This window comes from Penicillium angulare (genome assembly GCF_028827245.1).
Source record: "Penicillium angulare strain IBT 27051 chromosome Unknown utg000003l_segment0_segment0, whole genome shotgun sequence".
NCBI classification, from domain to species: Eukaryota; Fungi; Ascomycota; class Eurotiomycetes; order Eurotiales; family Aspergillaceae; genus Penicillium; species Penicillium angulare.
The window spans coordinates 2,344,482-2,359,973 of NW_026623162.1; the positions used below are offsets into that span (position 1 = coordinate 2,344,482).

Consider the following 15,492-nt stretch of genomic DNA (forward strand, 5'->3'; position numbering starts at 1 on the left):
GAAAAATCAGGATGAGCCGTTGAAGCGCTATGCGCCGCACTATTGCAACATCAGTCCACTGCGGCTCCTTCTTATCCTCTCTCGGGTTGTCTCGGGAGCCGATCATAACATCAAAAAGGGGTTTATCTCTATTGACCGGGCATGAGTACGACCAGAGATAGAATGTCGAAATGTCAAAAAGGGTTAATCACAAATATTTAAAGATGTCAGTGTGTGACAACCATTGGTATGTGGCCACGTCTATGTATGCAGTCGAACAAATACGGCAAAAGGACAACGTTAAAATAGCGCATGAAAAAGCTTCCATAGAAAGTCCGTGCTTCATTGGGTCTTGTTAGAATTCCAGCCCTATGGAACGGTTCGAAAGGAGTCAAAGGTACGTCAAACCTTCGCTCTTTTTAGCTATGATCAGTCTCGGCATGCCGAGCATCACCCATTGCAGCGCGGAATTTGCTCGGCACCGAGCCATCACCGAGTTTCGCCCCTCATGTCAGCTTCAAAATGCTTTGATCGTCGACTTGGATTCACCGAGTTATATCCATGAGGTAACTAGCTTGATGTTGATAAGCGATAGTTCAGGGTCTAGCCTATCGTATTAAATGCCGCTCGATCAAAAAACCTGTAAGATCTGGGAATATCTCGGAGATCGATCGGTTTGAAGTATTTCTGATTCATGTACCTCCTGTCTATCAATGTCAACACGGCAGACACAGCAAAGTATAAGTAGCTCTACATCTATCCTCTTTTTATTTTGTACAACATCATTAAAGTTTCAACTGTCACACACATATAATATGACACATTCAATACATTCTTCTCATCAAACCCTTGAATCTACGCAGCATCCAGCCATGTTCAACGCTGAGACAAAAGAAAGTCTTCGCAACGCCGGGATCACAGAAACCCCACCACCAATCGATTACAACTATGCAGATATTGAAAATCGCGCGAACCTCGAATTCCCTGAAGAATATGTTGTGGAAACGGAAACTGGTATTGTTCCACAAGCGACTTTAGAACAAATACGATCCCGAGAGTCATCCGTCACACATACACCCAGCAACGGCCAAGAAGATATTGAAAAGGGACCGAAGAGGTCTGCAGACTTCGTGACTTTTACCATTGGGGACCCTGAGCACCCACACAATTGGTCTCGTGCCTACCGTTGGTACATTACACTTGTTGCATCAGCACTTGTGGTTTGCATTGCCTATGGGTCCTCTATCGTTACCGGTGGATTGGGTCTCATTGAAGAGAAATACGATGTCTCATTAGAAGTTGCCATCTTGACCTGCTCGATTATGGTGTGTGGTTTTGCAGTAGGACCTCTGCTATGGTCTCCTCTTTCTGAGATTATTGGTCGCCGACCAGTTTATATTATCTCATTGGGCCTCTACGTCATCTTCAACATTCCATGCGCCTTGTCACCTAACATCGGCGGTCTATTAGTCTGCCGTTTTCTATGTGGTGTTTTCTCTAGCTCCGGTCTATCTTTAGCTGGTGGAACCATCGCCGATATCTGGAGCATCGAGGAGCGCGGTATGGCTATCGCCTATTTCGCTGCAGCTCCTTACTGTGGGCCAGTCCTTGGACCTATTGTAACAGGTTGGATCAATGTTGGAACAGGTCGATTGGATTTGTTCTTCTGGACAAATATGGGTTTCGCAGGTGTAGTCTTGATTCTCATCGGACTCGTTCCAGAGACCTATGCACCAGTGATTCTCAAGCGACGCGCTGCCAAGCTGCGAAAAGAAACCGGAGACTTGAATATCATGACTGAACAGGAGATGATGAAGCTCAGCCTTCGTGACATTGTCCGAACGAATTTAATTCGTCCTATCACCATGATTATGACGGAACCAGTCCTTGATCTGATGTGCATGTACGTCGTGTTGATCTACTCGATGCTGTATGCATTCTTCTTCGCATACCCCGTCATCTTCGGTCAGCTTTACAACTACAACGACGGCCAGATCGGATTGATGTTCATCCCGATCTTGATCGGTGCCGGTTTCTCCTTGCTCTCCACACCATACCTTGAAAAGAAGTTCAAACTTATCTGCAGTCAACGTGCGCCAACTCCAGAAGATCGACTCCCAGCTGCTATGTGGGGAGCCCCATTTGTTCCGATTGCATTCTTCATTCTGGGTGCTACCTCGTACTCCCACATTATCTGGGTTGGTCCCGCGTCATCTGGCATTGCATTCGGCTTTGGCATGGTCTTGTGTTATTACGGCGTGAATAACTATATCATTGACTCGTACCAGAAGTATGCGGCGTCGTCGCTGGCTGCAAAGGTTTTCTTGCGCTCCGGTGGTGGTGCTGCCTTCCCTCTGTTCATCACTCAGATGTATGCTCGTCTTGGACTACAGTGGGCTTCGTGGTTATTGGCCTTTATCGGACTTGGAATGGTTTTGATTCCATATGTTTTCTATTTCTTTGGGGCCAAGCTCCGAGCGCGATTTTCTCACGATTAAATGTTGGATTCCGGAACTTGAATAGATATAAATAAGATAGATGGAAGCGATCGTGGAATGCTTTTTATAGAATACCTAAAAGGGACATTCGGGAAAGAGCATGTTTAAGCAGTGAACCGTTCTTATATGAAGTACATTATTAATGCAATTTATTCATGACCACGCTCCTCATTTTCAAATTCTGCTATACTAGTATCATCCAGGCTCCCCCATCACCTTCTCTTTTCCTCTCGCCATAAATTAACTTGTTCAGCTTATTCATAGAGTCACTTCGTGTTGACGACGGCATCAATTGATTGATGACACGAATCTGGTTGGTCCACATCAGCGCGTGTCCCCACCGTTCGGTTCCCCTTTCCCCTCACCACGAACGGTTCAAAAGATTACGGGGCTTTGTATGGTATCGCTCTACTTGTGGCGTAAAGAGGACACCTCCACAGGTCACAAGGACAGTCTCGGTCCTTTATTAACGTGGCAGTTATTTTTCGGTCTACACGTGCTAAGCCGCTTATATTCTCTCTGCATCTCAAAATCCTCACATTGAATGCAATGCCGCTCGAAGGCAAGCGTCTCATCCTATGCCTTGATGGCACTTGGATGAACAGTGACAAGGGGTACAATCGACCAACTATTGACGATCCAAATGACACCCTGGAGGTACCGACAAATGTTACCCGTGTTTACCGTGCGCTTAGGAAAAGAGGATTCGATGGAGAAAGCCAAGTCATGTACTACCACCCAGGTGTAGGTAGTACCGGCGGCGTCTCGGACTCGATCGCCGGTGGAGTATTCGGTGTCGGAGTCGCTGAGGTATGTTTGATGTTTCGAAAGCCAAATGGCGAGATGCTAATAAACAGAAGAATATTAGAGAGGCGTACAGTTTTGTAGCGACCAATTATGAGCCAGGGGATGAGATTGTTTTGATGGGGTTCTCTCGTGGGGCGTTCACGGCACGAGGAGTCGCGGTACGTGCACGATACTTGTTGAAGATGCATGCTTCCTTCTAATGTGTTTAGTGTAGGCGCTGATCGACGCGGTGGGCCTACTCAATGCAGAGGGGATGGAGATGCTTTATCCCATATTTAAGGATGCAGAAAACTCGGAAAATCCGGACTACAAGGACAAGTTTCCTTCCAAACCGTTTCGAAATAAGCCACCTCGGCCTAATAATGGGAAGGAGTATCGGCATCGACTAGAAGACGTAAGGATCAAACGTCCGATTTGTTTAACAGGAAATCCTAATTTCATTCATAGGCTGGATTAACGCGAGTGTTTGACCCAGATGGACGCCGCATCACGATACGTTGCATTGCAGTTTGGGAAACCGTAGGAAGTCTAGGTCTTTCATTGGTGATCGCCCTCTTCTACAGGCCCTTCAGCTGACTCTTGATAGGTATCCCTGATACAAACATTGGGAATAAACTACACTTTCCTCGATCTACAAAAGAATAAGTCCTCCGCTCCACACACGCGTACGTGAATATACTGACAAAAAGCACATGCCGATTTTACGACACCCGATTATCAAACACAACAGAATACGCCTTCCAAGCATTAGCCTTAGATGAAGACCGTACATCATTTGCCCCAGCTATCTGGGAACGGCCCGACGATGTCAAAACTGATCTCAGACAGGTATGGTTCTGCGGCGCACACTCCAACGTCGGAGGCGGCCTGCCAGACCAAGAGCTGGCGAACATCACCATGGCCTGGATGATGGACCAGCTCACATCCATCGGGGTGGCATTTTACGACGACACAATCGACAAATTATTCGAAAAGAGCGTCCACTACTACTACAAGCATCCTTACGGTTCGAGTCCCGATGATTCAAAGTCAGAAAACTGGAGACCATGGGCCGATAAGTCTGTTTACGAAGAGCATAAACCCGTTAGGCCCTGGGGATTGGGTGAGATCGTCCAACCCGCTACTGGACTCTACCGTCTTGCTGGAAGGACAACACGTACACCGGGACAATACTGTCGTATTGACCCAGAAACTGGACTTCCGACATCGCGGTTCTTGTCTAATACAAATGAGGGGATACATCGAAGCGTGCGTATTAGACTTGATTTGCATGGTCTGGGATTTGATGATGAAGAACGATATCGATGTAAAGCGTTGCTTAAGAAAGGACCCTGGGAACTTACCCGTGTTCGAAAAGTAGTTAGCCGCAAGACGGAAGATGCATACGGGGACTTTGACAAGGTCGTGGAGAAAATTGATGAGGATAGATGGGGTTGGGCCTTTATGGGACCTGCGCAGGAAGCGCCACCTCAGGGTATCCTGATGGAAGAGCCGTTAGGAACGTACGAGAAGCGATTGCTTCGTCTGAACAAAGGTATGCTCAAATTGTGGTATTTTCTATTCTGTTCATGATGATGTATCGGGAGACTAATCATCCTTGAATATCATTTTAGGTCGCTCGTTTTATGAAATGCTCTACAAAGAAAGCGCTTTGTATTATTAAAATATTCTCAAGGAACGAAGAGGGGGACAAGCAGAAGCTAAGGAAGTTCGAAGGGGCGAGGTTTGACCCTTTTGAAGTCTTAAAACAGCCTTCGGGTGTACATAATAATTCGGAATATCAAGAAAGACCCTAGACTGTGATTGGACCTCATGGACTGGGCACGATGCATATAAATAGGCATAGGTGCCGACCCAATCGCTCTCTGGTCTATGTTGTCGTTTGATCCCAGAGACTTTGCACGGTTACATCTTGCACCCACTTACCATTAGTCTCGTCCTTTTGTACGGTAAAGCCAATCTTGCGCTTCTCTCCAGGGAGAAGAGTAAAGGCGTTATCATCGAAGTAACCCACAACACCAGCTGGGTAATCTAACCAAGTGTAAAGAGACACACCACTCTTGGCCTCAACAGTAAAAACGCCAGTCTTCTGATCGTGAGAAACCTCTACCTTGGGATCGATCAAAGCCAACTTATTAGAGAAGACAGGCGTGAACTTATTCCGATGGGTGAAGGTGGAAGCAGTTCCATTATCAGAGTTAGGAAGGTGACCGCTAGCTTGAACAGACATCACCAGAACCGCATTTTCCTTGTCGGGGAGATGCAGAGATGCGATATTCGCGTCAAAGATCTTGGTGGTATTGAGACCCCCGACAGTGAACTGACTAGATGTAGGAGTGTTCGCATTACCCTTGATAGGCTTTCCGGAGAGGTCAACCCAGGTCAAGTTCACTGTTCCACGAGCTGTCTCCCATAGATCCGAAGTAACGTACACCGAGAGATCCCCAGTAGTATAGTTCCAGTATGGAGCAGCAATAATGGGCTTGTAGATATCGCGAGCGACGTAGTGGAGAACTTTCCACCGGCCATCGTACTCGATACCCGCCCATGTAGGTGCCTGCCAGATATCCTCGAGCTGCCAGTACAAGGATCCAAGTTGGCGCTCGGGCATTCCGCTACCTCGGCGGTAATACTGGATTTGATTCTTGTACATATCTGCTTGGAAAAGCTGTGTCGCGTGACACCATGCACTGAAATTAGCTACGGAATCCTGTTTGTTGGGAATAGGATAGTAGCGTTCAACAGCCATTGTCATCTCCCCCATGCCCATGGAGGTGTTCTTGTAGTTATGGGTCTCAGTGCCACCGGGCGGATAGTGATGGTTCCTGAGCATGACAGTGCTGCTATTGAAATGAAGGTCTTCTTCGTCGACGGCCTGGCGCCAGGTCTGGAGACTTGGCATACTATGGTAGCCGAATTCGTTTGCAAATCGTCCGATAGGATACGTGCTAAGATCAAATGCAACACTGCTGTCGTAGTTGTAGTGGTCTGTGTCTGAGTAGTACTCCCCACTCGTAGTATTGTCGTAGCGCTCAGCCATGGGCACTGGCGCCGAAAGATTCACATACAAGTAGCCATTGTTAGTACTGCTGGGCATATAAGAGATGGATCTTGAGTTCTCGTAGACAATAGGCAGAATAAGGCTGATGAAGAGCTGCTCATATTGTCCAACCCAGTAAGCGTAGTTGTCGGGGTCTGCTTCCTGAATGAGAGGGAGCTCGAGGCTCTCAATTTCGTTGCCACCAGCCCACAAGGCGAGTGATGGATGATGGTTGACTCGTCGCACATTGTATGCTACCTCGGCTGCAACATCTTCCAAGAAGGTCTCGTTGACAGGGTACATAGCGTCACTGAATTGGAATTCGCTCCACAGCAGAACTCCACGCTCATCCGCAATGTCGTATATGAAGTCCGGCTGATAGGCACCGGAGGCCCATACACGAAGCATGTTTTGATTTCCTGCTACGATGGCGTTGAAAAGACGCTGCATCTTCTCTTCGGTCACTCGTGGCCAGAACGCGTCTGGGGGAATAAAGTTCGACCCTTTCGCATAGAACTCTTGACCATTCACCTCAAAATGCCAGTTAGCTCCTGGAGCAATGCCTTGTGCCAATTGGTCATCAGTAATGTTAAGGCGATTAAGGTAAATTGTGCGGAATCCAGTACGCTTCGTGACGGTTGCAAGTGTGTCCTGCTTTTCACCATTCACGGTGATAGTGGTGTAGTAGAGATTTTGTTTGCCCATACCGCTAGGCCACCAGAGGCTTGGTGCATCAGCATCGACAGTGATAGTTCCGGTAATAGTTTGACCTGATGTGTGAATATCGTCCAGAGCAGCAGACTTGAGGACCTTTCCGGACTCGACATCTTTGATTTCGATGTGCATTGAGGGATTGCTTGGGAGAGAACCTAGAAAGTCGATACTCGCATTTACAACCCATGGATTGCTTTGGACCGGAGGAAGGTGATTAATTTGGCCTTGGCGGAAAATATCCAAGTCGGTGTTCAGGACGTAGATGCTCTCTTCCTTCTCGAATTGCACAACATACGCATCTCTCCATGGACCGGCAGGAGCAAAGGCTGGGCCCCAATCCCATCCAAAATCAGACTGTTCTTTGCGAATATACCAGCGGTTTTCGAACTCATAGATTTGCTGAGGACCGTAGGGCCACTCTAGAAACAGCTAATTAGTAAACCCATTGTTCCGCGAGTGTCGGGAAACATACTTTCGGCCATCGGATCTTCAGCAATTTTATTAGCAATCTTGGGGGCACTCCCAAAGTTCAAGGACAGAATAGGGTCGCCCTTGCAGCTACTGACGATGTCTGAGACATCGAAGGTATACTGACGGAACTGATTGTCGGTGGTTCCGACGAATTTCCCGCAGAGCTCGATTGTTGTAAATGTGTCTAGCCCGTTGAACACAAGCCAAGATGACTTGGATTTGGTAGACCTGCAGGTAGTTAGCTTTACTCCTCAATGAAGGCATCAATATTGGCGTACACTTCACGAAGAGGGTGACTGGTATAGGTCCAGTTGTTATACGGAATCCACCGTAGATCGAAATCGTTGAGACCATAGTACCTGTCAAGAACATAACCGGTTAACATTTTAGCTAGCAGTGGCTTGTTTCGTCACATACGGATCATCTATAGTACATGTTAGTTAAGTATATATATTTGAATTAACCAGTGATCTCACCAATAACGTTCGCAGCATAAAGATCTAAGTGTGCCTGAGAAGGCAAGTGACCGGGAACTGAGATATTCAGAGCTTTACTGCTGACAGTCCAACCATCCCCAGTGAGGTCAACCACATGCTGGGCTAGCACAGGTTGAACCGTCAACGGGAGAGCTGCTAAAGCTCGCTTCATCCACGAATGCATGGTGATGCCGGGGCAAGCTCGAAATGGCGCACTTGAATGATATACAGGAAGACAAGACTAAAGAACGGGGCATTTACTCCGGTTTTTATCTTGCAAAATTGACCTCGCCCCCTCTTCTCCGGAAATATGCCGGTACACAAGCAAGTGGAGATCCAGAAAGGAGAGACTTGGCTTTTTTTTGAATTCACCCGAGAAGCTATTATGGGTCTTACCATTGTGTTGGGGGCTAAGTTTGGGGATAGGATCGTCAAGACCTCAAACAACAACCCCACAGGGCGGGGAAGAAAGCAACGGTAGCAATGCTGCGTAGTGAACAGGGTTGATCCCGGGGAATTCTATCAGGCAATCTCCGGGTGTCGGCCTGGTGTCGGCAAAATGCGATGATCTGCATTGTTTGACTGTGGAGCTTGAGAGGGGTAAAGGTCACTGCGTACTGGGGAAGAAGGAGCGTGGGGGAGCTGCGGGATGAATTGAAGTATCAGATAAAACCATTCATTATATGAGTTTGTGTGATCAATAAACTCGTTCAGATGAGTTTTCTGGGCCAGTATTGATTAAAAGAAAGAAATTCAAATTGCACTGAAATGCTCATAATCCCTTTGGAATGGATCCCTAGAATTCGAACGCACTGGCCATCTCGGCCGGGGATCGTGAGAAGGAAGTCATGAACTCGTTGTACAAAAAGCATCTATTCATCAAAATAACTGCTCTTTAGCTTTGTATGTATATGTACAGGGTAATTAACGTTGATTTAAGTTCTTGCGCATCAACGCGATGTCATCGGGTGAGAACCCGAGGTCACTAGTCAAAAACTTCTCGACGCCGCCGTCGTAAGTGGCCTCGAAGGTCTTCAGAAAAGCCTCCATGGCCTGTGCTCGGACTCCACTTAGTTCAAGTATGCCATTTGCCTCCGGGCTTAATTGATCGGTAGATATATCTAGATCTAGACCCAGCGCACGAGTCAAATTTTCCCGCGTGCCTTCCAGCGCTAGGCGGGTCAACATGTAATCGTTGATAATTTCATCGTAATGTCGGCCAATGAGGAGGAAAATAAGTGCTGATAATACTCCAGTCCGGTCCTTTCCAGCTAAATTGTTTAAGGAAAAATAAGATTAGCAAGCAGATTCACATGTAACCGTTGCATATCGCTGAGCATCGTATCCATTGATGGATGTACGCTCGAAAAGTGTAAGAAACTAACCCGAACAATGATACATAAATGGATCGTTAGGCTCATCTCTGATATGAGTGAAAACCTCGGTGAATATAGGCTTAGCTGCATTTAGAATACCCATATACATCGCCACGAACCCAGGTGCAGCTTGATCATCCTTGGCAAAATCTCGTAGGTTCAATGTTGCAGGCCTGGCCCCATAGGGCATCCATATTGTCTCGATGCCGTCTATTTCTGGACTAGGAGCCCGCTCCCTTTCGCCTTGATTCCGCAGATCAAATATCGTAGTAATGCCGAGATCATTAGCTAGGATAGATTTTCCTTCAGGAGAAACATCCGATAGATTACCGGATCGGTAGACATATCCCGGTCTTAGCTCGTTCTCACGGCTTAAGTCTCGGAGATTGGATACACCAGGCACGATCACGAAGGGTGGCAAGGACAAGATCTTCGATACAATCGATTCGGGGATAGGTGTTCGGATATCAGTATTTAAGACATCGTTGATATTTTCAGCGTCGATCATGGCGACACAAGAAGGAGAAGAGTTGAGAGAAAATGGATAAGGTAAGGATGTGTGAGAGTTTCTTGACAACTGGAATTTTTCACCATTTGATATGGAAATGTGTTCTCAGGGCGGACCTGAGATAACATGAATTTTTGCGCGCATAGCACGAGCTATGTCATAGTCTTTGTATTTCCCTGGCAGGGAAAGCCTGGAGAGTGGAGAGTGAAGGAAGGGACGACATGCCAATGAATCGAGCCGAAACTATGCACATGTGGGGATCTATGTCATCGCTGGATTGTCGGGCGGTAGTGGGTCCCGATCATCGGAGTTGGCTTCGAAGGAATCAAAGGTTTTTAGCCTTATCATATCATCTTTTTAGAATATGGGGAATCTCAAAGAAAAACCTAACGCATACATACTAGCAGTTAGGCGTTTCTCCCACATTGACATCGTCATGGTGGAGTAGCCCAGAGCACCCATTCCCAACAACTAACCAGACCAAGTCGATTGGAGTGTATGCAAAGCTTGACGATTTCATGAGACAAAACAAAAACGAATCCAACACTACTCAAAATTCAGAATTCTTCCCTAGCGCCTAAGAAAAGACGCAGTCTTTTTTAAGCTTGAGAATATAGATGCACAATAGCGACAGACAACGCCAACCTTGGAAGTGATCAGTTGCGAATTTATCCTGCTAAGATTCACTCCATCCTTCACGGGAAATATTTGGACACCGATCTTACTTTTGTCTTCTCTTTTTTGGCGGAAGCCTCCATATATTGTGCGTTATCATGCATGCGCAGTGTATCACTGCAGAAGAAGTCCCTCAAAGGTGGGGGTGTGTGATATGTGTCCATCTCTGGGGCCAATTATCTTCAGGAAATCCTGATAACTTGAATTTAATTGGTCGGTCATTTATTTTCAGAGAACTTCGTCTCTGCATAATTATAACGAACTTTTTGGTGACTAAAAGACACCGATGATTTGTTCAAGAGTGGGGAAGATACCTTGAAGCTGTTAAAAACCCCATCATCCCATAATATCTGCTGTAGATATCATTATGAGTACTGCCAAATTATTCAAATGTCTGTGGCAGGAGCGCGAGTCACAAAAAGAAGGCGAGGAGCACCTTCTTCCAGACCAACTAAGTCTAGCAAAGCCCGCTCGTGCGAAGCATGTCGGCGTTTGAAAACACGATGTGAAATTAACCCGGACTGTGAGGCATGCCATCGTTGTAAAACTTTAGGGTATGAGCCACATGAACAATTGACGATTGGGTGTAGTAAGGTGAAATATTAAATATACTGGCATACAGGATCGAATGCTCATTCTACGGGGTGACTCGGAATGATTCGCTCCAACTGCAAACCGAGGGGGAGCCTAATAGGGAATTTCAACATGAGTATCACAATAGGTGTGGCCATCACTTGAAGTTCTCGTTGGAATATTATTGTGCTATTCACTGACGGACGTGCAGACTCCGCGCAGTCGAGTCCTCGCTGGCAGAGATCCAAGCTTCACTTGCTGCCAGACCTGTAAAATCAGAGGAAAATAAACCAGAGGTGACATGCTTGGAAAATATTACATAGAGAGATGTTGAATCTCTGTTTCTAACACTGTATACAGAAAGCTCAGTCAAGTGCCGAGCAAACTGCACGCGACGCGCCCATGAGCCTTATCCAAGAGATTCGTGAAAACATCACACTTCATCGACAACCATTGAAAATCCAAGACCTCTCGGAGGATGTGATAATAAGTGGAGTAATTTCGGAGCAAACTGCGAGTATACTTCTCAAAGGGTAGATAAATCATGATTTTGATTCAAAGCGTTTCGATCTGACCTGCTTCGCCTCTAGATTTTCGAAATTGTCTAGTCGCTGGTTATTCATGAGCATTAAACCCTCGGACTTGCGTGCCAAATCACCTTTACTTTTCGGAACCTGCATACTTGCTGGACTCCACATCACCCCGTCATTGCACGGATCATCAACACATCAAGCATTGTACAGCCATGTCCATGGACTTCTAAGCCAGGCACAATCTGCTTCCGCAGTGTCACTCGATACTACCCAAGCGATGTTGATATTTTCGATGTGGGATCTGAGACCAACGAGAGACCACGATCATGGTAACTCATGGCTTTTGAGTGGAACTGCGGCTATGCAGGTCATGATCACTACATCTTTTGAATCTCTCTTGCAGACAAACAATGCTCACGAACAAATTCAAGCACGAGACATTTTACGCACTTGGAATTTGATATGCCTCTGTCAGCTACAGTTCGTTCCTCCTTTATTTCCATTCTTTCTCTAGACCTATGTACCTCGTTCAGGCAATAACACATTTTCAGGTTTTCAGTTGGCTCGGGTCGCCCACCTGTCATTGCGAGCCAGTACTTTGATCAGTGCGCAAAGGTTCTCGAGTTCCCATGCTATAACTCGAGAGATGAACTTGTCCTCTGTGGTGTGAATCTTTATCGAACGCTCTGGGGATTAATAAGCTCCAATTTAGTCCAAAGGGATGTTCCAGCTTGGCCTGGCATTGAACAGCTTCGCAAGTCACAAGAACACATTTACAGTATGTCTATCCTTCAATATAGCGAATTTGTACTTTTTACTCAGACGATAATTTTCTTCAGATCTCGATTCCTCAGAGCCTCTGCGCTTCGCTTATTCATGCGCTTACTTGATCCTCGCTCATCGGACTCTTCAGCATATACACGAGTCTCCACCCGACAGCTCAGGGAGCTGTAAAGTAACATCGGAAAGTGATAACTCAATTCTATTTATTGAATTCGCTATATACCACGCCAGGCAGATATTGGTTCTTTTCCTATCGATGTCAGACCTCACAACTTGCATTCATCCCGCATACGAGAATCTCCTATGCTCATTCGCAATGGTGACTTTGGCCGAATTCGTAATCCACGTACCAGGCATTGACGAGATTATCCGGCTAATGGAGCAATGTATCTCTCATATCCAGCAGGGTGGTAAGGCAGAACCCGTGAGCAAGTGGTCTATGAACGTGATCAAGCAACATGTCAATGGGAAAAATGAGATGGATACCTTGATATCAGAGAGCACCGAAGATACAGAGCCATTTATGTCATGGGTTGAAAGTGAGTGGAACATGGACTCGGAGTTTCCTTCTCTTGAGGATATGTTTTTTGGTAATGTAGTTTAAATTTTGCAAAATAATCGATTTTTTTTTAAAATAAACAAACAAATGATATTCATTGCTACAACAGACTAAAGTTGCAACTTAACCTTCTTACACCCTATAATTTATCATAATTCCAATCATGTCATGTCAGGTTTCCAACCCTCGGTTTAATTCCTGCATAACATCCCTTCGGCTTCTTCGAGAAGCCTTCATGTGATTCCATCTTTGACTGATACAACGCAAAGTCATAACGATGAAACAAAGTACCAATAATCAACTGCAACTCCATAATTGCAACATTCTGTCCAACACAAGCCCGAGGTCCATATGAGAAGGGATTAAAGCATATCTTCTGTCTCGGCGTCAAGTTGAGCCAGCGATTAGGCTTAAACTCATCAACATCTTCACCCCAAATCTCAGCCATATGGTGTATGGTGTATGAAGGAACTGATAGAACAGTGCCCTGCGGGAAGAAATAATCATCGAATTCAACACCGGACCCTTTACCAGTAACAAGACGAGGGAGCCCAATTGCCGATGTAGAATGTAGTCGCATTCCCTCGTCAATGCAGCGACGAAGGAAAGGTAAGTCTCGAACCTGGCTATAAGAAGCTATATCTGTTTGTTGGCCAACTGCTTTGTCTAATTCTTCTCGTAGTCGAGGAATAATCGTGCCTGGTGCGTTGCGCTCTCCATGAAGAATCCAGTAGAAGACAGCACAAGATGTATTGGAGATTGTATCGGAGCCAGCAATCAGCTGAGTTAGAGCTTCAGCAGTGAGCTCTTCGCGTCCCATCGGAGCCCCATTTGCGTCTTTTGCCTGCAGCAATCGCGACAAGATATCATTGCGAGTATCGACCATTCCTTTTTCTGCGGCATCTAGACGGGTCGCAACAGCAGCTACGGCTATACCAGTGAGGTTCTCCACAGCCGCGACTCCCTTGGTAAAGAATGGATCGGGGAGATATCGTGCGTAGGGCCGTATTGCGGGGAGAAGACCCAGTGTTGAGGAAACCTCTCCACGCCTGTTTAGGACATCAACGGCTGGGGCGTACGAAATGGGTCCATCCAGCGTAAATCGCACTTCCGTCTCATCTTTACCTTTGTTGACCATTCCGAACGGTGATCCAAATGCCAGGTCTCCGATAATATCGAAGGCTAGATAGCTGAACCAGGGCATAGCGTTGAATCGTGCAAAATTATTCAAGTTGCCATTCTGTGATCCTGACGATGCAATGCGGTCTAACTGGATTACCCATCGTCGCAGATTAGCTGCCATATGTGGCTCAAAGTCTGCGACCGACTTTGGTGAGAATGCGTGTGATATAATTTTTCGCTTGCGAGTGTGCTCTGCACGATCTCGTACATTGAACATCCCCGGAGTACGTGCCACAAAAGCTTCGTAGTAGTGACTAGTAATGACTAGTTAATCGTAGCTTGTTAACACTTATAGAAGGGGGAGATTACTCTTTCAGAAACCCATTGCCATGCCCATATACAACGTTGAGTGCTCGCTCGTCTGCAATGGAGACATGGTTGAACCCAATCCGCACAACCCTGCCGTATTTGCGATGTGCGTCGTCAACTGCTGCGAACTTTTGGCCTCTGCGGGCACTGAGGCCAATCCATATGTTGCTGAACTTTGCTATGAATGGACCCGGAACTCGTGATAGTGAGCGGTATTGGGTGAAATATGGGATAGTATAATAAAGGATCAGCCACACGGGAATAGTGCAAGCCATCCATGGCGAGAGGAAAAATGCTAATACTGCCATCTCTTCAAGTATTGTCTCGAAAAATATCAATACTGAAAATAGTCGGTAAGAACACTTCAAGTGATATTTTGAAGTTTAAATATCGTTATCATCTTCATTGTGAATTACCTTGGATGATGATATGAGGTCTTTTCTCCGGCGGAGTTATGTATCAACGCCGTCGGAGATGCAGTTCACTCCGTAGGACCAGACCAAGATGTTCATGTGGGTATCGAAGCGGGGAAATCCTTGACTTGATCTGTCCTTTGACGACCCCAGTTACCTAATTTTCACTCCAAGTTGTTTTCATTGATTGTCTCCGGCTTTCGCTAGAGATACAGTCATATCTATAGATCGACGCAATTGTACGAGTTCTTAACAGAGGAAGAAAAATAATGCCACTCGGTCAGGGTTTCTTGGAAAGCTTTGATGAGAAACAAATAGATAACCCTTATATGAACTCAATATTCACACGGAGGTTTCGCTGGGTACTTACTATAGCGCCTTTGCGACTACGTAGAGAATAAGATCTGGACCACGAAAAAAAAGCTGGAATTGGAATAAAAATCCATTATTTCTGTGAGGACCTGTATCTGCGAGATGCATTGGCATCTGCATAGGGATAAGAATACACTCGAACTTAAAATACAGGACGGACGGTGCTGGCTTCAATTGGAGCGACTTCTCCTTTCTTTTTTCGCTCCTCTGAAATATCGTACAAG

The 15,492-nt window shown here is 46.1% G+C and overlaps 6 protein-coding genes across 6 annotated transcripts; 3 read left to right on the forward strand and 3 right to left on the reverse strand.

Annotated features, from left to right (window-relative positions):
- Positions 1–851: 851 nt before the first annotated feature.
- N7478_003032 (MFS transporter) lies at positions 852–2,477 on the forward strand (the record flags this gene model as incomplete). The annotated part of the gene is made up of 1 exon (XM_056919246.1): positions 852–2,477. One exon carries the CDS (start codon positions 852–854, stop codon positions 2,475–2,477), a length of 1,626 nt encoding a protein of 541 aa, XP_056782404.1.
- Positions 2,478–3,026: 549 nt separating this feature from the next.
- N7478_003033 (T6SS phospholipase effector Tle1-like catalytic domain-containing protein) lies at positions 3,027–4,856 on the forward strand (the record flags this gene model as incomplete). The annotated part of the gene is made up of 6 exons (XM_056919247.1): positions 3,027–3,287; positions 3,335–3,442; positions 3,499–3,678; positions 3,732–3,803; positions 3,871–3,949; positions 4,015–4,856. The coding sequence occupies 6 exons, from the start codon at positions 3,027–3,029 to the stop codon at positions 4,854–4,856; spliced, it is 1,542 nt and encodes a 513-aa protein (XP_056782405.1).
- Positions 4,857–5,154: 298 nt separating this feature from the next.
- On the reverse strand, positions 5,155–8,169 carry N7478_003034 (uncharacterized protein; the record flags this gene model as incomplete). The annotated part of the gene is made up of 5 exons (XM_056919248.1): positions 5,155–7,457; positions 7,511–7,737; positions 7,788–7,868; positions 7,927–7,933; positions 7,986–8,169. 5 exons carry the CDS (start codon positions 8,167–8,169, stop codon positions 5,155–5,157), a joined length of 2,802 nt encoding a protein of 933 aa, XP_056782406.1.
- Positions 8,170–8,909: 740 nt separating this feature from the next.
- On the reverse strand, positions 8,910–9,869 carry N7478_003035 (tyrosine-protein phosphatase; the record flags this gene model as incomplete). Its single annotated transcript, XM_056919249.1, has 2 exons — positions 8,910–9,256; positions 9,371–9,869. The coding sequence occupies 2 exons, from the start codon at positions 9,867–9,869 to the stop codon at positions 8,910–8,912; spliced, it is 846 nt and encodes a 281-aa protein (XP_056782407.1).
- Positions 9,870–10,911: 1,042 nt separating this feature from the next.
- N7478_003036 (fungal specific transcription factor domain-containing protein) lies at positions 10,912–13,037 on the forward strand (the record flags this gene model as incomplete). The annotated part of the gene is made up of 5 exons (XM_056919250.1): positions 10,912–11,034; positions 11,478–11,650; positions 11,708–12,130; positions 12,202–12,428; positions 12,490–13,037. The coding sequence occupies 5 exons, from the start codon at positions 10,912–10,914 to the stop codon at positions 13,035–13,037; spliced, it is 1,494 nt and encodes a 497-aa protein (XP_056782408.1).
- Positions 13,038–13,158: 121 nt separating this feature from the next.
- N7478_003037 (cytochrome P450) lies at positions 13,159–14,791 on the reverse strand (the record flags this gene model as incomplete). Its single annotated transcript, XM_056919251.1, has 2 exons — positions 13,159–14,428; positions 14,484–14,791. 2 exons carry the CDS (start codon positions 14,789–14,791, stop codon positions 13,159–13,161), a joined length of 1,578 nt encoding a protein of 525 aa, XP_056782409.1.
- Positions 14,792–15,492: the final 701 nt, after the last annotated feature.